The 22,889-nt window shown below is 41.5% G+C and overlaps 3 protein-coding genes across 5 annotated transcripts in view; all 3 read right to left on the bottom strand.

The window, feature by feature from the left end:
• Positions 1–2,611: 2,611 nt before the first annotated feature.
• LOC120721839 (DNA damage-inducible transcript 4-like protein) lies at positions 2,612–5,011 on the bottom strand. Its single transcript, XM_040012495.1, has 3 exons — positions 4,873–5,011; positions 4,506–4,653; positions 2,612–4,018 (listed from the first exon to the last, which is right to left on the bottom strand). Exons 2-3 carry the CDS (start codon positions 4,594–4,596, stop codon positions 3,528–3,530), a joined length of 582 nt encoding a protein of 193 aa, XP_039868429.1. The 5' UTR covers positions 4,597–4,653; positions 4,873–5,011; the 3' UTR covers positions 2,612–3,527.
• A 4,168-nt stretch (positions 5,012–9,179) lies between these two features.
• Positions 9,180–16,083, bottom strand: LOC120721838 (salivary glue protein Sgs-3-like). The gene is made up of 12 exons (XM_040012494.1): positions 15,817–16,083; positions 13,338–13,484; positions 12,814–12,957; positions 12,569–12,625; positions 12,428–12,454; positions 12,292–12,312; positions 11,967–12,053; positions 11,839–11,874; positions 10,920–11,018; positions 10,771–10,795; positions 10,599–10,678; positions 9,180–9,912 (listed from the first exon to the last, which is right to left on the bottom strand). The coding sequence occupies exons 1-12, from the start codon at positions 15,875–15,877 to the stop codon at positions 9,899–9,901; spliced, it is 798 nt and encodes a 265-aa protein (XP_039868428.1). The 5' UTR covers positions 15,878–16,083; the 3' UTR covers positions 9,180–9,898.
• Positions 16,084–18,445: 2,362 nt separating this feature from the next.
• Positions 18,446–22,889, bottom strand: part of LOC120721835 (serine/threonine-protein phosphatase 2B catalytic subunit alpha isoform) — a 66,300-nt gene continuing 61,856 nt past the window's right edge. For all 3 annotated transcript variants that reach the window (XM_040012488.1, XM_040012489.1, XM_040012491.1), the window contains one exon: positions 18,446–20,300. In XM_040012488.1, the coding sequence (XP_039868422.1) occupies positions 20,098–20,300 (203 nt within the window). In that variant the 3' untranslated portion in view covers positions 18,446–20,097. The remainder of the gene's footprint in view (positions 20,301–22,889) is intronic.

Below are 22,889 nucleotides of genomic sequence, written 5' to 3'. Positions count from 1 at the left end.
TTACTTTTCTCACCAGGCATTTTCTACATTTAGATCTACATTACATGTCCAATAAATTTTTATGGCACAAGGTGCATGGAGAAGACAAAGATCTGATGACGTGAAGACAGTTTAAGTATTAGGGAAACTGTCGCTGGAGTCTTCACGTCATCCTACATTTGATACTGTGTCATGGATTGTAAGTTTCTTAAAATTGAAGCCCCCTCGGATACATCAGAAAAAGATGATTAGGATATTACGCTAGACGGGACTCGTACTAAATAAACATATCTCATGCCACACAGCGCTGATAAGAAATGTCTACTTTTAATCCAAAAAGAAAGCGCTGCAAACGTTGGTGTTTTTCCACAGTCACTGTACTATCTTCTTACTTTTAAGGCTAAATTAAGCTCGGCACAGCACATCCTACAGCCACTGAAACTTTGCAGGCCAAAGCAGATTTAACATCTCCCTCTTGAACATCACATGCTGCCTGCTCCAATGGCAGCAAGAGTCAAGTGTTTTAAAGATATGTATTTTGATACCCAAACATCATGTGATGAAACTCGTAAACATGAGCTTGAACACTCAACCCAACCACCTAACGCCTTCTTCTTCTTTCTTCGGATGGAGGGCTCATTTTTTCTCTTTTGTGCAAACAAAGCTGAACATAAAGTGACGTTTTTTTCAAATTAAGTTTTATCGTCTAACTTTCAAGAATTTTATTGTTTCCTGGTGTGAGATAAAGATCGCGGCATCACAGAGCAGCTGATCCACAATCACTTATTACCTAATTCCAAATGGGGATACTGACCAATGTAAGAAGGGCTCCTGTTTTTTTGTTTGGTTGGGTTTTTTTCTATGTTTATGCTATGTCTGCTTGTGAACTGACATACCCAAAAGATGATGAGGCAATAGGGAAAAGGTATTGTTTACTTAGAACATAAACAAACAATCAGATAAACATATCTGCATTACAAGATAACCCCGGGTCCCAGAGTGGCATGCATTCTCCTTTTAGTAAGTTCATCAGATTTCCATCTTCCCAGAAAGACCTTGCTCTACGGGTCAGGAGGAAACATGGAATCAAGCCCAGCTCATCTCTCAGGAGTCAGGAACAAATAGGCCTATCCAGTAACTCGGATAAGCCCGTGTGGATGGAGAGGCATCAAAAGCCGATAAACATCTGTAGGCTGTTTGTGCAGGGTAAGCAGTATGCATCCGTCTGATCGGTGTGATCGACTCCACAGCTGTGGCGGTAAAAGACCCCTTTCACAACCGTCAATGTAACTCACGCTGCGCAGGGGTGAGATGAATCATGTTGACACCGAGGATATCGAGCACCACAAGCAGATTTACTAGCTTCAGCAAACGAGTTGCCGAGCCAGTACAGTGCGCTAAGATTGTCCTTTTTTTCTTTTTTGGTTGCAGCAGCATGACAAGGGCCTCAGTACTTTTCCATGAGGCAAGATATTATGGCAAAGCCTCCCTCAGTAGGAGGATTTGCCAACTCTGCCTTTTTAATGGACAAGGACCATAAATCAGGGGAAAATGCTAATGTTGCAAGGGACTTATTGACAAAGATCCTTGTAAGATGTAGTAGGTGGAATGAGAAGGCCTGAAGTAAATCTATATAACAATGGGGACAGGAGGAAATTAGACTGTAACTTGGGCTTCAATTTAACCTGTTTTTTCCGGCCATGAATAATCAAGTGTGTTACACTATCAATCTAAAATTTGGACACCTTTATTTTCACGACTATTTACATTGTAGATTCTCACTGAAGACATCATGAACATATTTAGAGTTATTTTCTTTGCTACATAAAAAATAAAGTAAAAAAATAAAATAAAGTAGAACAATTAAATGACAAAGTGTGTCCCAACCTGTGACTGATAGTGTATCTATAGAAATATTAGACATAGCGATGAATTGTATAGCACATATTCTTTGTGGATCTTTTGTGTTTATGGGCTTCGCAGTTCAGATCTGCGCCGCTGACCCACATTAGCACAGCAAAGCAACGGGATCAGAGGTCGTTACGTGTGACGCCAACCAGACGATCAGAGCTTCATTGTCCTGCACAAGGACTGTATGCAGCGCATCTTGCACAACATCATGTGACTCTGCCATTAACCTGCTGTAACCCCTGCGGCCTGTTTCGCCACTTGAGCATGACCGGCGTGTTGCCATAACTAACTTTTTACACAAATGTAAAAAGTTGTAAACAATTATGACAGTAATTCCTTATTAAAGCAAAACTGGGAGGAATCTTGTCATGCACCACACGAGTCTCATAATCTTTTGCTCATCTCACTCGCATTTCTCACAAGTTTATTAAAATCCCAACCATTCAAGACAATGAGAGAAATGTCACACAAACACTGCAGGGACACACAGCGGCAGCCAGTGAGCTTTATGAGCAGTCAGGAGAGTGGCGTGTGGAAGCCTGCAGAACAAATTACATTTTTAAGCTTTTAAGGATCAAGTAAGTGCCACATTCTTGTCAAGATCTTGTAATGCCTGTTGCTGTGTCTAAAAGGAGAATTATCCCCGTTTTGCAGGCATAGCCATGACAGGATATCCATGGCAATATAAGAATGGAGAAAAGAGCACACGTGGAATCAAAAATGAACATTAAAGTGATTTTATTGTCCAAACCGACAACTCCGTTTGTTTCAACATCAAATTTGAAAAACAATGGAAAGTTAAAAAATAAAAAGGGGGAGGGGGATTTGGGACTTTTTTTTTTAAACAAGTTAATTGTTAAAACAAATACACATCACTTGGGCGAACCATCCTTTAATAATTTATAAAGTCTCTGCATTGAAAAGGTGCATCAGGCGGAGGAGGGGGGGTAAAAAAATAAAAATGCAATAAAACATTTAGAAAGAGACGCAGCTGTGACAAAGCTATGTGAAAAAAAAAAAAAAATGTGCATGAGATTTAAGGCATCCACATATTCCCCTATAGTGTGGGAAGTCCCACACCATGACAGCAGCATCTACGCAAGACATATAGTCTTAAAAACAATCAAAGCCCTAAATACAGCATCACACAACCAGAATATGGCCCCCAAAAGACTAAATGTCAGACTCTTATTCAGCCCTCTGTGTGCTCGCTGTGGCTGAGCGTTCAACGTATCTGGAAACACACAGATGCCTCAAGAAAGTGTCTAGTGTCTTTAAGAAAAGTGTACCCGACAGTATGTCCCTCTCACACTTTGGGATCGGTTTACATTCATCTGCAAAAAGTACAACTTCAAATGGTGTTTGAGCAACTCATGTTAGAAAACACACAAACACCCAGAACATTACAATTTTGCTGATTTAAAAAAAAAAAAAAAAAAAGACTAATCAGAACAATCAGGCTTTCTGATGCACAAGCTTCTGGCTTTACATCCAAAGCTGACTGGCTAATAGTTAACACTGCGCTGTACAAAAACACTGTAGAAAACGTGACACCACTGGAGTGTCATTTACATTTGGGCAGAAGTGCATTTCACAACAGGAAACCCAATATCCAAATCCCCAATCCCTACAAAAGTTCAACACTCCTCAATCACGGTACCTGCCGAGGAGGAGTACAGTTTTTTCTTAACGAGACGGAAACCTGGACTCAGTTTAAGTGCGTGCCTAAAGGTCGGCGCAAAGCAGGTTCCCATAAAAAGAAAGTCCCGCAGGCTGGGCCAGGCGGTGCCATCCTGCTTAAAAACAAGAGTCAGCTCAAATGTAGGCACCACGGTGGCATCGTACACGATGCGTTCGAGCTGCTTGCATCCCTTGTCCAACTCCAGGTGGACGTAGAGAACAGAGCCGCGCAGACCGCAGGGCTCGCAAGATGCCAGCCGCAGGACTTCACGAGCTATTCTCCGCGTTAGCTTCTCTGGTACCAGCACAGAGGAGCAGTGTAGCGTTGTCTTCTTAGCCCGCGAAAGGCAGTTTTCAAACATCTTTGCCAGCTGCTGACAGGTTCTGTCCTCAGTGGCATCTGCGGTCCTCTGGGTCTCATCTAAGCAGTCTAACCAGACATCCAATCCTGGGAAAACAAGGCAAGATAAACATTTAAAGGTCAGATAATCCTGACTTAATCATATCAGCTGCAGTAAAATTGAAAGGTATTTTATTAGGTCAACTGGGACAAATCACAAGATTTCAACTCCACCAATGACTGAAGGAATGGGTCTGTGTTTGTATGCTTTTCAGCTGCTTTGTGTGAATGTGTCAACAGTCCCTTAAAAACGAAATACCATCTCAAGAGTCTGAGCTGCACACCCACAAAATATCATGTTTCTGCAGCACAATCTTGTAGCAATGTGCAGAGAAAGACAGCCTCAGACTTGCCTTTAATCGTGGGCTGCTGTTTCGCAGACAAACTGAAGGGATGACTTCATCTGTACCCGCCCCCTCCTCCTCCCCACTGCTGCAGCCATGCACCACACAGGGATAAACAAGCGCACAACTAGAAGTATCCAGCATCTAGCAGGTTAGCTACACAAACAAAAAGAAAACACTAGTAAGCTCACCTGCATCAATGCAACCGTGGTCATATCTTCTATCCGCCAATTCTGAAACACACTCGCTGCTTTTGGGCTTTAACGTGCTCGTAGCAACCATGGTGATAGCCTGTTTCTCCTGGAGTCGGCCGTTTTCCCGTAGTTTTAGAAAAGCTGCCTGAAAATAGTAGCGTCATTGTGTCAGTCCAAGCGGATGGTTTGAGCTATATTTAAACAAATGACTAACTGAGGTAGCTACCTCAGGATGCTAAAACTTTCAAAATGTAGCCCTTAACGACAAAAAGCCGTAAAAAAACCTAAACAAATAAAAAATTAAACCCCTCAATTCTTAACTGCTAGCTTAAAAGACACTCATTCGCAGCATTAAACGACTCACCTTAAATATTATTTAATACAAAATAACTTAATTTAGACGGTTCCTCATGAACAAATTCGCGCACACACACATTAATATAGAAACACACACACACTGACAGTCAGACGTACTGCAACGGGGTGAAACTTCTGAGGGTTATTTATACCCTCGTCTACTCAGCTGACCAGAGGGCTTGACCAATCAGGCGCTGGACGCGGGACACAGCTCCTTTCCGATTGGCTGCGAAATAGCATTTAAATTAATTCATTGACCAATACTTGGGGGTGATTTCTTGTGTTGCTACGTGGGCAAGATAACACGCCGTAACGTTTTTGTATTCATTTTAAAGCGTTAACTTCGCCCGAAACGTGTTTTAATATGCACTCAACGTTTCAGCCACCTGTTTGGTAGATTATGGGTCACCAGCAAATGTTAATAAGCTATCTATGACTGTTTCATTATTATTATAGAGAGAGACCTCGAGCTATGTTTAAGCCTGTAACCAAGCCACGTGAGTTTTCATATTGCTGTTTGATCAGAAAACGCAAAATATTTTTGTAATCAATAAGGTAAACGAATAAAGAAAAAATAAAAGTTAAACTACACACTTTAAAGAAGGGGTGGTTAATTAATATTCCCAATGTGTCACTTGATAGACTGGGACTGCACCAATAAGCTGAACTCATTACTGTTCAGTATCAAGTTTATCTCTTTGTGAACTTATTCTGGTGGCCCTCCACAACAGTCCCAGATTCTCATGTGGGCCCTTTAAAAACAGATTTTTTTTAAAGTAACTTTATTCATAATTTTATTAGCTGTATTGACACAACGGTACTATCTAGAAAATTTGAGGCAAAAGCTGAAAATAAATCCCTTTTTCATCTCAAATCCAATTTTTGTGAACCTCACCCCAAACACAGAGTGCACAATGTCCTCATCAAAAGGACACACTGCCGTATGAAAGACCTTCATCCTAACACAGAAGATCAGTAGACGAAGTCTGAGTGGGTTTCACTTCCCAAAAGTACAGTTATGAGTAAAGTGTGCAAACATTTCCCCAGATATTCTTTTAAACCAGATCAAAATGTGAATTTCAGGATTGTGAGGCAGGAGGAAGCCCTTTGACTATAGAGCCGCTGAGCCAAAAATGTCTTGTCTTACTGTATTGTGTGTATACATTTGGCAGGCAACGCGGCGAGCACAGTTGTTCAGTTCATCAGCGGTTTATCTCTCACCACTTACAGTCTCAACAGAGTTTTTCTCCCAGTAACTGGATCTGACCCTCTTACCCCCAGCAGCTCTGCTGGCTAAAGGGTAATGGAATCCAGTGGGCGAGGGAGAGACGGAGAGACCAAGCGTTTTCCACCGGTCACATGGGGGGAACTAGATATGCCCTGGAAAAAAAGTCACATTCTTTAATGTTGCTGCTTTTGTAGATGCAGAAATATACTGACAAGTGTTAGGTAAGCAAGGACTTTGGTAAAGTTCACATGTGTCAAAAACACAGCAAGGACCGAAAGAGCTGTCATTATGGAGGCGGGGTTATGAGGTTTGGACTGACATTTATGAAAAATATGCAAGGTCGTTAGTAGCTGTCTAAGGGGTAGAAGTGGGTCAGGGGCTCTGAATAAGGAGTACTTGTACTTTAGGTAGATTACAAGTAGAAGTAAAATAATTTCCCAGCTCTTATGCAGCGCCTCTTAACATCATCAGTATTAGGGCACAGTCCAGCACATAAAACTCTGTATCTAATCGTTTCAAAGCCAGCAACCAACATTTTACACCCTGCAATTAAAATTTACAAGCAAGAAGAGATTCCTTTGAAGAGATATTTATCCAGGTCATCGAGTAAAGTTTAAAAGAATCTAGACACTTCTATATTCTGAAGACTATCATCTCGAGTGTCAGCTGCATGACATATTGAAAATCTGCCATGAAGAGAACACCGTGTGTGATTTATTCCAGACACTGTGCCCGAGACCTGTCCTGCAAAGCTCTGGTTCTTATCTTGCAGGCGTTGTTGTAATTTGCAGCAGTGCGAGTTAGCCGCAGTAGCCTGGGCAGCAAACTGATTCGTGCAGTGTCTACAACACAAGCATTTCTTAAGCACTCGGAAATTGAGCTCAGGAGGTGCAGTGCGTTTGCACTTCTGCACAAGATCACATCCACTTCTGCTCGTTTTGCTTTGTGCGTCAAACATCTGCTCCACTGAAACAGCTGAGAGCAGGCCCGTAATGTGAGGCACTGCTGCGTTCGACCTTAACCTCCTGTCAGTAAGTCGAGTCAAATCCGAATCCGCTTGATAATTTTTCCCCAACTCCTGTTTCCCTGAATGAAGCAAAAGATGAAACGTGTCAGGTCTCGGGTTACTAATCCATTCTGGTTCAGATGAGCCTTCTCTTATCCCCTTGAGGACACGTGGTATGCCGATCTGGGACTCGCCTCCATCCAGTAAAACATGCCCCTCGTTGCCCCCGCTAGGAAACTGAATAACAAGAAGCTTTTTGCTGAGTTGCATTTCAGGAGAAAGCAGGTTGCATGTGCCGGGGTTCATATCGGTGTGTAGCTGCGTTTTGCTGGTTGTACATTTAAAAAAGGACTTACACACACACAGAAAAAAGTTAAACCTATTCTTTAAAGTCTGTGGGTCACGAAGGCTTTAATTTATCACTTTATAAATTCAAACATAAAAGGCTTTTATGTGTCGCACAGTGAGCTCAAAATCTCTGTTTTCACAGGCAGCTTGAACAGTTTTAATTAACAAATGAAAAATGTTCTGAAAGGCATCGCTTACATCTCAGCAATATTAAAAAAGTCAACTTTTATCCCCAGTCCATGGTTTTGTAATTTGTTGGCTGGTCATCTGTGAAGCGCTGTGTCCGGGGCTGACACCCATTCAACTATTTCACGGCTTCAAACGATCTGAAATCCAGCAGCTTGGTTTTTAACAGCTGCTAAGAAAAGAAAGCACATCGCTCCCTTCCTAGCTTTTTAAAGGCTTTAGTGGTTTACATTTCTGATCTGCTCGCACTATTCTCTGCCCCAGGTCACTTAGGTCATTATCACAACTGCTCCTGTCAGACTTCTTTATTCATTTCTCAGATTTAAAGCTGTCTGCCCCCAGATTTGGATGAATCTGCTACTTCAGCTCAGATCGTGTCCCACAGCTGATGTAAATGTAAACTCGACCTTTTCTTAAAAACTTTTACAGCTTTGATGCGTTGATAGTTTATTCATCTGTTTTTGTAATCCTTGCCAGTTACTTCCTCAGATGCACAGTTTTACTGTCCCCTCTAAATGCATCGACTGTAAAGCGCTTTGGGTCGAGTGCTGCTGTTATTAAATGTGCTTTTAAAATAAAATGACTCAACGTTCATGTGAATGTTTCAAATGGCAGTTAATGAAGGCCCGCTATGCTCATTTCCAACTCCATATTTCTATCCCAGAGTACAGGATTACTTTGACATATTCAGACTCCGAGTATCTCCTTTTATTCTGCGAAGCATGCACTTTTAGTTAAGAAGACTTGTGCCTTAAAATGTAAAAAGACAGAAGGATTCAGGTTTGTAACAACAGGAACAAAAGCATGTGGGAGAAAATAAAAGGCAAAGATACATATTGATTATTTAGAGTCAAGAGAGGAGAAGGGGTCGAAAAGGGGGACAAACACACTGAGCAGGAGAGCGCGAAGAAAGCTCCCCACGATGCCCTGAATGTCACAGCCCCGGCCACAGCTGTTAGCGCATTTTATTTGTGTGTGGAGGGTCTTCTGCCAACCTGCTCGCCGTGTCTTTGATGGAAACGTGCCCACAGTCCAAGCTGTCACCCGGTCTCATTTTACGAAGGCCACGGTCAGACCTAACAGGGCAGTGTGTGAATCAGAGCAAAATGAAGGTCATGAGAGATTTTATGTTTGATGTTATATACTCAAAACACCATCTGGGAGGGAGGCTCTTGAACTTATTTGTTACGCACTGCGTGGAAATATGAAGAAGAAGCTGAGAGGTGTGTTTGACTATCGTTGCTTATATCTCACTCCACTGTCAACAACCCCTTTGGAACCTGGCTGCAATAAACAGCAGCCAAAAACATTTCTTTGCTCTTTCATTCCGTAGTTACCTGTTGGCTCCCTCTAGTGGTGAATCACTTAACTCACACCATTGGTGTCCTACAGCTCGCTCACAAAGAACCACAATTAAATACAATAAATTAGAACTTTTAATTTATTTTAATGATTAAATTATCCATTTAGCACATCTCCTATATGCTATTTCAGATCTATCAGAAGATGCATATGTATATGTTAAAAAACAGGGCAGCACAAAAAAGACATTTTCTAGTGATTTATTGAGGAAATTGATGATGACAAATTCCAGCCACAAAGCATAAAGTAGTTCCAGTGTCTATAAATCCAAACAGCCTTTTGCATTTGCTTTAGTTATGTGTGCTTTGGTGCAACATTTGTAGAAGAAAACCCCACAAAAACATTTAACAGACCCTCTGTTGCAGCAAATTCCTATGTGAGCTGAGTTACACGCGCAAACAAGTCGTCCTAACAGCAAATATCTAGCGCACATCAAACAAACCCCAAACCTTCATAATTAGCAAAATGGCTCCTGGCAAGTAAAAAGTAAATGGCAGATAAGAAGGTAACGAAAGGATGATTACAGAGTTATAAAGCGTATGATAAGACTAACGTGAAGGATCTGGGGTCACTACACAGGAAACATGTTTGCGGCAGTAGTTTGCACAAATAAAGGCTGTATAAATAATAAGTCACCACTGTCATTTAATAGGTGGCGTGTCAGCTTCTTTAGATGAGCTTTGCGGTCCTTACTTTTGAGATCAAGTTCGTTTGTTTTAAGATTTATCATCGCAGTCACACGCCCTACTTCATAAAACTGCTCTCTGCATACAGAATCACACTTGAAAGCATCTTTTATTTAAAAAAAAATTAAAATATTTCATTACAGCTTAAAAAAAGGAGACCTAGGATCGAAACAGCTTTCTCAGACCATCAGTGTGTGGGCGGCGATGGTGACTCTTCTTATCTGGCTTCAGCTGAAACACACAAAAGAACAGGAGCAATTCATAAAACTGATTTTCCAACCTGAAAAGTCAAAAAGGCCGTTAAATTGTGATTTTCATCTTATTGCGTTTGCTGTTTTAAAGCTCCGCTCCAGCAGCCTGCAACAAAACAAACCCTTCTTTTTTTTTTCCTCATCAGAATTCCTGAAGCGTTATTCCATTTCCCTGCCAAAGGCATGCAGGCCTGACTGGGAAGGAAGGCACTGCATTCGTTGGCCAACTTGTGTTTTATAGTAGGTGGGGTGAAGGGGTAACTTAGGGTGTGTGCGCAAACTATGCTTGACATGCGCGCCCGTGGATGTGCTCGTGCCTTTACGCACGCACGCCTCAGTAGCATGTGGGGCCACGCTGACATTTACCCAGTGCACAATAGGTCGCGTCCAAAATAATCTGCGTTTATGTTAGGATGTCCCTATCTTTCAAGCCCTGCTGCTTGTTTGAGGGCGGGGGACGCGAAATCACAGGAAACACCTTCTGCTGCCTAGCTAAAGCCCCAGAAGCCCCATACAGTACAATGAGGATATTAAAAGCCCAGCACTTCCCTGGGATAATTGAAATTCGATGTCTGGAGAAACAGTTTCACCAAGTGATGGAAGAATGCGCAAACAGAGGGAAGTCGGGAGGAACCCGCTGCAGGAAATAGAGGGAAGGTGGCTCACCGTTCTCTTCTCTTCCTGATGATTTAACTCCGAGGAGCATGACGCCATCCTTGCTGTTCTCAGCTCTCTGGAAAGATGCGCTGTGAAGGGTTTTAAAGAGATAAATGTTTGGCTTTTCTTCACACACCCTGAAAATGGCATAATCTGTCTGATCTTTTAATATCAAACTCACTTCTCAGTTCCAGTGTCGACGGTTTCTGTTCAGCAGAAGACAACAGAAGGCAATGATAAGCACACATGCTTGTTTGAATTAAAATAATTTTTCAAATCATAAATCCCAGTGTAAGCACTCATGCATGGGCGTCCTGGCAGAGCATGTACCTGTGGGGTTGTGGACTTTCTTGGATTTGAATTTGAGGACGATGGCGATAGCAGCTGCGGCCAGGATGGCGGGCAACACAAGCCACCACAGCTTTTTATCTGGGGGAGGGGAACACGAAGGACACGGCTATCAGTATCCATCTGGTGTGACGTGCGTCTTCCACATTTGCGTCTAACCAAAGGGCAGAGCAGTGATGTAGCAGCTGCAGAACCACGCAGTTTGCACTTTCGACCTTTAACGGCCCTTCTACCAGCCCGTGAACATGGACTCTGCATTGCAGTGCAGAGTTTTATCCCCCAAATCATTAAAAAGTTAAAAAAAAAAAAAAAAAAATTAAAGTCTGTCAACATAATATGTGACCTTTTTTAAAACAAGATTTTATTGGATTGGGCTATTTTAAAGGTTTTGGAGCCCTGCAGTGGAATGATTCAGCCCTCTGAGGTGGCAGAGTCAGTGGGCTGGGCAAATGGGAATCTCAGTAATTACTGTGTATTTTTTTGCCCACACATCAGATATATGTAATCAGGAATCCCAAATTGCTTGCGGTGTTGCTGATAGCGTAATCCCCAGTAGGACACCAGTTTTCTGTTTTGATCTGTTTTCCCTTTTTTTTCTTTGCTCTGAAGCTTTTTGTGCTTTCAAGTTCAAGGTTTTTATTTAACAAACGATACTCACAGTCTATGCATTCATCTTCATCTCTAGATTATAAGTCAATCATATGGAGGACCAGAAGAGCTACATATCAAGATCATTCAATATGACTCAGTGAAAATGAAATGAATGAATGAATATCTACATTTACTTGTTGCTAGCGTTTAATCATATACCATTTATTTAGTGTCTATATTTTTATTGGCTGCATTTTACTGCACCTGCTGCATCGCTGGTGTGCAAAGTCAGACTGATTAGCTTTGTTACCTGCTGATTTCTCCTCTGTTTGACCCGCCTGAGAACCTTTCAACGACACACATTTTGATTTGATTAAACACGGTTGGGATGTCCATTCATGACCTCACGTTTAGCTCACTGTACACAGGATCACTTACCGGGACTGTTCTCCTGAGGGGTCCTTTTAGTGGGAGGTGATGATGTCCTTGAAGATCTGCTTTGAGAGTCAGTGGTGTTTTGTTGTCCTGTCACATTTAAATTCATTATTTATTTATATATTTCATCAATTAACTTAATTTTTTTTTTACTCACAGACGATTCTGGTTTCAATTATAATGTGTGAAGCTGTTTGGGGATTTCTTTTAATTTCAACATTTTCAACAAGGAAGTGCTGAAGGATGGTTATCAATAAGAGAAGAGAGCACAGAAGGAAAAAGAAAGAGAGGGAGGCAAACAATCATGTCGATACAAACAGTACTGTACCTGGGGGAGGAGGAGTGTTACCTGTGGACAGTAAAGAGCAGCGTTGTTTCATTTGAAAAACAAACTGTTTTAGTTGTTTGATGTGTTTTTAATGCTTTAAAAAAATCGCATGATCACATTTTATTTTATTGTGTACCTAAGTCCTGGTCAGGATCGGTGTCATCTGTTCAGAAAACAAAGAAAGAAAAAGAAAAACGCTTCAAACATGGTCATCATTTTTGTAACAAGTGAAGCAACCTATGCCTATCACTGAGGAGCTCACACGTGCCACACTTACCTTGACCTGCTCTGCTTTGGACATCAGAATGCTCACTCTGAGAGACATTAGTGGGGGCTGATAAAAAAGAAAAAAACCTCATGAAATATGTTAAAAGTATCTATGTCAAACTGCCTTCCATATACATTGTTACACTTTATTTCTGAATACAAAATGAAGTTCATTTAAATCGTCTCTGTACTAAAGCACATGTAGAAACCCTTCAACAAACCACATATGTCATATAAAATTATACAGAGCCTTACTTCCAATGCTTGTCTTGTTCATTAGTTCAGTAGTCAAAGAGTCATTCTGGGCGGATGTGGATGTAGCAGCAGCAGCAGCAGCAGCAGCAGTAGTAGTAGTAGTAGTAGTTGTAGGTAACATAGTATTGGCTTTAGGCGTGTCTCCTAGAAAACAGAATGTAATGAAGGTTTGTAGGAAAATCTGTTGGAGCTTGACGATAAAATAAACAAGCAGTCTTTAGCCCAAACTAGCTTGTTTTTAAAAGCACACCATCTTGTCCCTTTTTTCCCCCCCTTTACTACAGTATATTATTTATTACCTTTAAATCCACCGTATTTTAAATGTCTTTACAAGTACTCCAGTATGCAGTTTAAGGTCACAAACCGTGCTTCTACATCTACAGGTGTGTCCTAAAAATGGTTTTAAGGTGAGCTTTGAGAAACCGTTTTTGTGCTCAGGAGATGCATGTAAATTCCATGAAACAGGACAATAAAGCAAAGTGAAATGCAAAGAAATTTGGAAGAGGGCTTTAAGACACACTCACCATCCTGAGGAGATGTGGTCGTATCTGTAGGAGGAGAGGGAGGTGCTACTGTTATTGCCTTTGCTGTTGTCGTTTTTTTTGCTATTGTTGGAAATGTTGCCGGTCCTGGTGCTTTTGTTGTGGTTTGGGTTGAGTTTGGCTCGTTTCCTGTGTGGTATGAAGAAATCATGAAGGAAGTTAAGGAAAATGATTTGATTAGGTCCACATAAATGTCTTTTGGTGGTTATTTAAAGATATATGTGATTGTGGAGAGGTTACAAGAGAGATTAACACACTTTGTCATCTATCCAGAGAAAATCTACAACCGACACCAGCTCACTGTTGAACTCATTGCATCTAAAAACTCAAAATCTTTGTCTGCATGTCTGTCTTGTAACGTCCCTGAGTGCCTTCTTTGGTTGGATTGTTCTCTGCGATCCAGATTTAAGGTATTTCTGCATCCGCTGGAAGGTATGTCTATCTTTTATGTACAGTCTTTGGTTTCACCATCAGATCAGGCCCTGACTCGCCACGTCAGGGTATGAAACAGAAAGATGGCTCCAGCAGAAATGCTCAGCTTGAGGTTTCACAGCAGGATTTTACTGACCAACGGGTGGTGCAGCAGTGGCTACAGCTTATATTGTCCACCTGTATGGTCTCCATTGAAGATTTTGGGTTGTGGTTGCTTTGGTAACCCTGCATTTCTCATAATTACTCATGGGAATGGAATTCTTTGGCTCCATCTGAAGTCGCTTCCGTGACGGAAGTGATGGTATTCTTTGTCTCTGCTGAACACCGTGCCGCCAACGATGAATTCACTTGTCATCGTTACAAGTCACTAAACTTAAGTGACATGTTGCTGCTCTTTTCCAATGTGCACAAACCTTTTTAAAAATACTCAACCGAGAAAGGAAATGGTTAATATTTCCTTTTTGTTATTACAGTAAGTTATTACTTGTGTATCCTTGGTTGAAACTGTAAAGATATTTATGCCCAGTTTTGCTCACTGAGTCACAGGCTTGCTTTACAAGCTCTGACCGCCATCCTGCGTCGTGACTGTTTGGCGCTACTTTAAAGGCCAGCTTCTGAGACGACCGAGGGTCAAACGTGTCAGACAGGGGGTGAAAAGTCTAGATAGAGAAGGAGATTACGGCATGTCGAGGTGGATATCCTCTGCCCCAAGTTTCGCAGCAGTGTGAAGCTGCATCCTGTCCCAGACACATACAATTGTTGCTCCCCGACCCGTGTTAAGCTTCCTGCTGTCGATCACGATTTCATTCAGTGCATTTCACTGCAGTCCGGCAGCTTGATGGCTAACAGGACGTTTCTGCTCTGACCGCACAAAGATCAGACTGTTTTTCATGAATCTGGTCAGGAAGGAAAATCAAGTCTCCCTGCCAGACATAACTCTAAAGTATTTAAGGCAAGTCTCAAGTCAGGTCATTGAGTTATTAAAGGAAGAGTACGAGGCGAGTCTTCGGTATGTTGGATCATTCAGAGAGTTGTTTAAGTTCCTGCTAGTAAATCGAGGTAAAGTTAAATGTTAAGTATGTGTAAATTGTTTGCGACGCATCGTGGCCTTTTCAGTCCTTTAATCAGGTAAGCAAATCCAAGTCAAGCCTCAAGTATTTCAAAGCAAGTTTAAAGATCAAAAGCTAAAGATTTGCCAGCATCAGAGCGTTTCGGATCCTACCAGGCCCACACTTCATTACTTTTCCTTATGTGTCGCGGAACAAAATCTCACACAGATAATTCTAATGGCCCAGGCGTGGGCGTTTCCTCCAGCTTGTTTACCGCTTAAACCTTGGAAGAAGATTGGCTGTCACCTGGGATCTGTCAGGCTCAGGACAATAATCTGCTGTCTCTGTGATAGAGGGGGCGGTTTGGTTCTCACTGCCTATCTGCTGTTAGATCACCTATCTGCTCGGCACAGACAAGCTTTCAAGTTCTTTTGTTTCTGCACAAGGAAAAAAAAAACGACAAGTCAGTAGCCATGTGGCACTCTGGTGCTTTTCATGCCAGAGGTTCTGACTTGCATCTAACATCTGTTCACTCGCAAAAATCAGAAACAAATTGTCAGACTTGTTAGTTTGAAGGTCTCCGTTAAGATTTGGAGGCATAGAAACACAATCACATAAAAATGTGCTCCAAGTTTATCTCCCTTGGATAAGCAAAAATAGTCTGAGTGGATGTCCTTAAAGTAACGTAAGTGACTTTTGACCATCGCTGTGATCTTTATTATTGCACACACCAAGGGGGAAACGCATGGGTTAAAGGGAAGCACCATTAACCAGTGCTCAAACCAAAACAGAACACAACTATGGAGGCGGTCATCTTGATAGAAAGCCTACTACGTTTAGTTTTACTATAAATCAGTGAAGGCGGCCATTCTACAGAATCCTCCCCACACAGAAACAAGGTTGTTGTTAACTATTAAAGAGTGCTGAAGACTTCTATCAGCATGTGATCAAGCTGTAGCCATTGTGAATGATCGCCCTACCTTGTGTGAAGACATGGGCAGATGCTAGAAGCAGGACAGCAAAAACCTTGACGGACTTCATGGCGATTCTGCAGCTGTGAACTCCTTAGACGTCTCCCTTCGAGTGGCCCGTGTGAAAGGTGTCCAAGCCTGGGTGCTCTGCTGCTGATGCTTATTTTGGCACTTCCTTTAGATAGAGAAGGGGAGGAAATACACTGGCTTCCCTTCCTGACGTAAACTGGGTGGATGTAGAGACTAACACAAGGCAGGCACTTGGCTCAATTCTGGGTCTATTTAACAATCATGTCAGTTTTGTATAATGTGGTGGAACCCAAAGGCAACTCCCATTGCTTATTTTTTCCTGCTCTGACACCACTTAACGAGGGTGAAGGAGACTGGAGAGACCTCATGGAGAGTGAACGGAGCAGAATCGGACAAAACAGATGAGATTAGATCTTTAAAAAAGTAGTTACACTGAGCCAGAGCTGTGCGTAAGTGAAGTAACTGTGGTAAATTTTGATAGTGGTGACACATTGCAAGCCTTAATCCATTGGAAACCATTAACATACTACACAGTTCGGTCATCACGCACACACATAAACAGAGAGATAGAATCAGATTGGTAAATAATGACTGGAACTGATGACAAAGACCTGACAGCCCAGGGGAGCCGCTGAGATGCCAGCCATTCTCCACTGTTTGTTAAACAATGTCTTCACAAAACCTGTTGTCCAGGCGTGTTGGTGGTAACACACACTCGCACATCGACCGATGCATAAAGTCAAGACAGCTGTTTTTTTTGCAAAAGCATCACAAAATTAGTTTGGATTTTTATACAGAGTGAGGTTATAATCAAAGACAAAATGAGTTCTTCACTTTTGAACACTGCCCGTTTTTACTTGAAACGTTTTACTTGAAAAACTTTTTCTTTTTAAAAACTCATATTGTTTCCTACCCTATCCCCCCCCCCCAACAAAACCAAACTGCTGTTTTTGGGCCCTCCCAAAAAACAGGATGTCAGAGTTTACTTCCTTTCATTTAAACATTGTGTTTAATAAATGAAAGGAGGTCCAAACGAAAGACACTTGAGACACACACACGAGAAGTGGACTTCTTAGCTAAAATATAGAATGACTTAAATGTTTGTTTTACTAATTAGAAATTGTTTTTTTCCACTGACAATAAAATAGAAATAGCTGCAACATATTTTCCCAACACATTTTCAGAAAGCCTGACATTTCCAAAATTAAACGTAAACTTCAACTGCAACCTAATGTACATGCACACACCGATCACTTCATTCGGTACACCTATTCAGTTCCTCGTCAATACAAATGTGTAATCAGCCAATCACGTGGCAGCAGCTCAGTGCCTTTAGACCTGTTGACATGCTCACAATGACTCACTGGACTTCAAATCAATCATCAGAATGAGGAAGAAAAGTGATTGAAGTGTTTGTTTAATTTAATGTGTTTGTCCTTGGCAGGCTGGTTGGTATGAGTAAGGAAAGTGGCCTAAAAAGAGAAAATATGCAGTTAGCAGTTGGGTGGAGATATCTTGTTGACTCCAGAGGTCAGAGGGGAATGACCAGGCTTCTTCTAGCTGACAGGAAGGCAGCACTATTGCCAATATATAACCACTTGTGACAAGAAAGGTATGCAGAACATCACTCCCATCAGCTAAGAACTGCTACTGCAAAGTGTCGTCTCGAGCTCATGCTGCATTTGGATGTAAGGATCAGAATTTGGCATAAACAGCATAAAAGCATGGCTCCGTCCTGACTTGTATGAGCAGTTCAGGTGTTTGAGATATTGACTTTGGGCCCCTTTGTATCAATTCCCTCATTGTTTAAAAGTCACAAGCCTACCTGTTGCTTACCATGTCGATCTCTTTAATTAAAGCGCACCCATCCTTTGACGGCTTCCTTCTCAGGTCATCTCAAACTTCTTTTGAATGTGACAGTGAGTTCGTTCCACTCGAATGGCCTCCAGTCACCAGATCTCAATCCAGAAGAGCACCTCTGAGATGTGGCGCAAACCAGAGAGTCGCATCATGGATGTGCAGCCATGCTGTCACATCAATCTGAGGAATGTTTTCAACACCTCAGGGTCCAACTCGGGTGTAGCTAATAAAGTGGCAGTTGCATGTATTTAAAAAAGAAACAAGGCTGCAGATCCCTGTTCTCACAAACAAGTGTGATTATGCACAGTGATTATGTTTGAGCTTAGCCTCCCGAGTTTAATCAAAGAAGTCACTGAGGTTGATAAAGAGGAAACACCTTTGCTGAGGAACTGCCAAGTAGCAATTTCCTATTTACATACTGCAGCGCTTTGAGCCAAGCTGTGTTTGACTGGAGCTGTAGCGGAGAATCACACTGAACTCGTATGAAACCATATATGACGATGACTTCTATCGGTTTTCAGGCGCTTTTCCCTTCCTGAACCCTGAGCTGCAAATTAAATACCACACCTCTACCGTCTTTGGTTTCCTCACAGGTTTAAATTACACAGAACATGAGTGGGCTTCCTGTAATCTCTCCGCAAAACACACACCTGATCACACCGCATTTGAAATCCACTGCGGGACGACTTGCAGGCCGACCTGCGGTCTCACGCACGCATTCACCACACACACAGGAGATTCAGGTTCATTTCAAGTTGAAATTCATGCACATTTTTATTGAACAGTTATATAAAATACTTTTCATAGTTGCAAGTGCATGCCTCATCTGCCAACAGTTTTGAAGTTAAATTACAAAAGCAAGGCTTCATGTCGTGTAGTGAATTACTTGGGCACTTAAAGCAGTTCTTAAAAAAGATCTAAGTTTGTTTTTTCCTCGTTTCATCTTAAAGTATTGAGCAGTATCAAACCTGTAACTGATATACAAAGCAGAGGTCCAAATAATAGTCATAATAATAATAATAATCAAATTACACTTTCTGTGGCACATTTACAAAAACAAAACAAAACCGATTCACCTGTTATATGACACAAACAGCTAATCATGCATTTTGGAGTTCCACATGTAACCACACACCTCACAAGAATTGTCAAACATGCTTAATTGGACTGTGTGCACTTACAAGCGCAGGTTAAAAATTTCATTTCTCATCCATCATAGATAATTAAATGCTTCAATTACAAAAAAAGAAGGCATAGAGCATCATGGTGTTAATTGAAAGTATGCAGTTATACGTTTCCAGTATATGTTCACTAAAGCGCAATATATTTCAAAACAGGCCTCCACAGCCAAAGTTTTCAGATGTTCTATTTCCTTTTGTTTGATTTTTTTTTTTATAAAACATGCATAGGCAGACACTTTATTGTATTCTTTTTTCCTTTTCTTTTTTACACAATATAGTTTCTCTATTTTTACTTTGTTCGCAATACTTAAAAAGAGAAAAAAAAAATAACACTCATTTCCAGCAAGCCACAATAAATCTACCCTCCCCCCCCCCCCCCCCCTTCCAAAAGAGACAAAAAATAAACATATCTGCAAATGATAGATAGGTTAAGTGTAAATTCCAGTTATGAAACTCAAGAAAATAGGTATTCATTACTGAGTTATTTAGCCATTATACAGAAAAATCAGGTCAAAGCACACACCAAAAGAACCTGAGGTAAGCATAATATGTACAAAACCATAAAACGTTCCATTATTTGGCATTTCCACAACATTGCAACATTCTTTTTTTTTTAAGACTGCCTAATTAATTTCAGAGCTATTTTATAAGAGTAGCAAAACAAAAAGTTATCAATAAATAGTCCTTATTTAGTTTGTACACCCTTATATGTTAAAAACATTATCTCATGTTCTGTCCTTTTTAGTGCTGTATTTTTGTAAACGTACGATAGTTAGTAAGAAGTTAAACGACTTTCCGTTTCGGTGTAAATGAGCAAGGGTCTTTCAAGAAAGGAAAAAAAAAGAAAAACAAGAAACTGAATCACCTTTAAGATCTCGATCTCTCTTTCTCTCCCCCATCGTTCTCTCCCTCTCTGACATACTGTGGTGTGGAGGTGAATCAAGCGCGGTTACGGCCTGACCCTTCAGAAATGTGACCTGGCAATAACTTAGCAGATTTGACTATGAACTAATATTTTGAAGGCATATCCAAAGACTAGCAAGTGAGATGTCCCCCCGTTATGAGCCATAGATGCCTCCCCCCTCCACATTCCAACACTCCTTCTCCTCCTCCATTCCCACACCTTCACCCTCTGCCCCTTTTCTGTGGTGGCGGGTCGCGATGAGGCTGGGGGGCGAGGCAGCCCCGTCGGCCAAGGTGGCGCCTTGCTGCTGGGCCTTCACTGGATGTTGCTGCCGCTGCTGGTGCTCCCCTTGGCGTCTGTGCCGTTGGTCTCCGAGGACAGGGCCTTGTTGAGAGAGTTGAGGCTGGCGTCAGAAGGCAGGGCGTCTCGCCGCGGAGGCATCCTCTCGTTGATGCGGTCCAGGCCCTTGGCCTCTTCGAAGCTAGTGATCTTGTGCTGAGGCGAGAAGCCTTTGATTGCTGTTGAGATGCAGGAAATAAGGGTAGGGAGGGGGGGGGGAAGAGAGTTAGGAGTGATTTTATATGGTGTAGAGTTTAAATGATTAAAAGAATGGGGGTGGAAAGGGTGGGGGTCACGCTCACATTCACCCGTGAATCACCAAATTTGATTATATTTGCTTTGCTCTTGAAATTGTGAGAGAAAAAAATAGTTTTACTGAGAAAATGACAACAGAGACTGCACCTGATCACCTGATGAGCTGCTGGCTAGTTCAGTTACATTTAATCCATGAAAACTGAATATCTAAAGGCGATCTCTGATATGATAAGTGCATGGCGTCGATCTCTCCAGACACACTTGTAGGTATGGAAAACAGAAATACTTGCTTTCTTGGGTGGGGTCACATGAGAAGATTAAAAAAAAAAAAAAAATCCTGCCCATTAAATCTGGTTAGCTTAGCTTAGTAACAAGAAAAAAAGTTTCTTTTGGCTGCTACCTTGTTTGCAAAGTGTCAATATCCTCATATTTCTATCCAAGCTGTCCTTTTTGATACAACTCTTCAAGGGATTTTGATAATCTCCTCCTGACTAGAACCATGCATCTTTTGCATGTTTGGCAAATGTGTTAACCACTACACTATGGAGCCGACTAAAGCGTTAAACTTCCGCCCCTTGAACGTGGAACCAAAAGCGAGGCAATCAAAGGAGACTACCAAAGGAATGTTTACAGGCTAGTACAAAATATTGTTTTTTTGGTTTCTATTAATAATTTCTATGAGTTATAAGTGGATACCAGGCAGGTCAAAGTTTGTGCACATTAGTGCTTTGCTGGGTGTTAAGCTGAAATAGCTAGCTGTGACTGAGAATCACGAGTGTTATGAATCTTCTCTTGTGACTCCACCCAGGAAATAAAAAATTCTAAAAGTTGAACTTTCTTTGGGTTGAAGATGAATGAAGTGAGAAGAATCTTTGCTATTCATGAGGCCAGACAAAGTCTTCAACCACTGTTACTTGTTTGTGTTTTTCATGGAAAACAGTATTTGTCGTGCAGCATTTTAAACGATTAATGGTTTAATAAGGCATGAACGCAATATGAAAGTATTTAAGCAATTTGATAATGTGACAACACACTGATATAACTTATGTGATAATGCCGCTTGACAGATGAAACGATTACATATTCCTTCTAACTCTACAAAGGGCACTTCCTGACATCAGGGTCGACAGGTTTTCACTGTGCCAACAATATCCGTGATAGCAGACCATCTCGTGGCCATCTTGTCATGCTTTTTTGCGCATGTTAAAAGTTAAGAATGTGACCGATATTAACCAAAATCTCAACGCAGCCGTATCGCGGAACACCTGAAGACCCCAAACATCCAGGTCACCCCATCACAACACAGCTTTTGTAACGACAAAAGGGAAGGGGGAGAAATGATCAAAGAGACAAGAAAAGAATAAAGGGAGGAGAAAAAGAAACACTAGAGTGGAGCCCACTGAGACATTCACTTCCACAAAATAGAAACCACGTTGAGACTGAGCTCACGTACAAAGACACTATCAAAGGAACTTGGGGTGCTAACGACTTGTTTAGTCTGCTTGAAGCATGCAGCAATTGAAGGTTGACTGGAGGTTATGATGGGTGGAAGTCGCAATATGATACAAAACTGAGTGAACTAAACTGAATAATGGAGATAAAACCCTTTAAATATGCAAAGAAACACCAATGAAATGAATAAAACCAGCAATTCAAGGCTGTTTCATTCAAGTCGATGGATACTTTAAGTATTACAAGAACGAATCGTTCCAATATTCAGCTTGAGTTCTATTTCAGCACTTTTTAAAAAACATTTTGTTACTTCCACCTTTCATACAGACTGAGGGTGATTAATACTATGGTTGTAAATAAGAAAACCCTTCTTACTAGAATGGGGGTGTGACAAGGGGAGGAGGGGATTTGATTTAAGAGGACAAATTGGGGATTGTGGAGAGGACGGTGTGATGGGTAGCGTAGTTGTGTTGCTGCATAGCACAGGTCAGACACAGGTTATTAGCAGCTCAGAGGAAAGAACACGACACAGCAGGGCCACAGAGGATCCACATGGAGAGAGAAGCAGAGAAGAGTCTGGACACTACAATGGACTGTCCTCTATGGGGCTAAAGAGGAAGTACTGGACAATTTCAATGTAAATAGCAGCTGGCATACTACTATTTAGCTCGCAGTTGAGGTTGTTCTTGCGCCAAAGGCGATGCAAGTAAAGCAGATTTTAGGGAGCGTCCAATTTGGATTTCAAAGCCTCCTGTGGAGCGTCTACCAATTCAGATTCAGCTCTAAGGAAGGTGTTACATAAATAAAACAGCAACAACAATGCACAACTGCTTCAGCTGTTTCAAAGGGGAAACCCATCAAGAGCTTTCATAGCAAGACTTCATTGCATTGTGTGAGGGCAGAGTAGAGGGGGAGCGTGCTGTCTACTATGATAAGAGCATTGCATTAATCATTTAAACTATGATGAGTGATTTCATTGAAGTACCTTCCTCTGGAAAAGTTCATTCAATCCCCAGATAAGAGAACAAGTGCAGTTTACCACATAAAGTATTACCCTCGGT

This window comes from Simochromis diagramma, unplaced genomic scaffold (assembly GCF_900408965.1).
Source record: "Simochromis diagramma unplaced genomic scaffold, fSimDia1.1 OVJJ01000604.1, whole genome shotgun sequence".
NCBI classification, from domain to species: Eukaryota; Metazoa; Chordata; class Actinopteri; order Cichliformes; family Cichlidae; genus Simochromis; species Simochromis diagramma.
The sequence above is the reverse complement of the archived record's forward strand: the minus strand, read 5'-3'. Positions and strand labels throughout refer to the sequence as shown.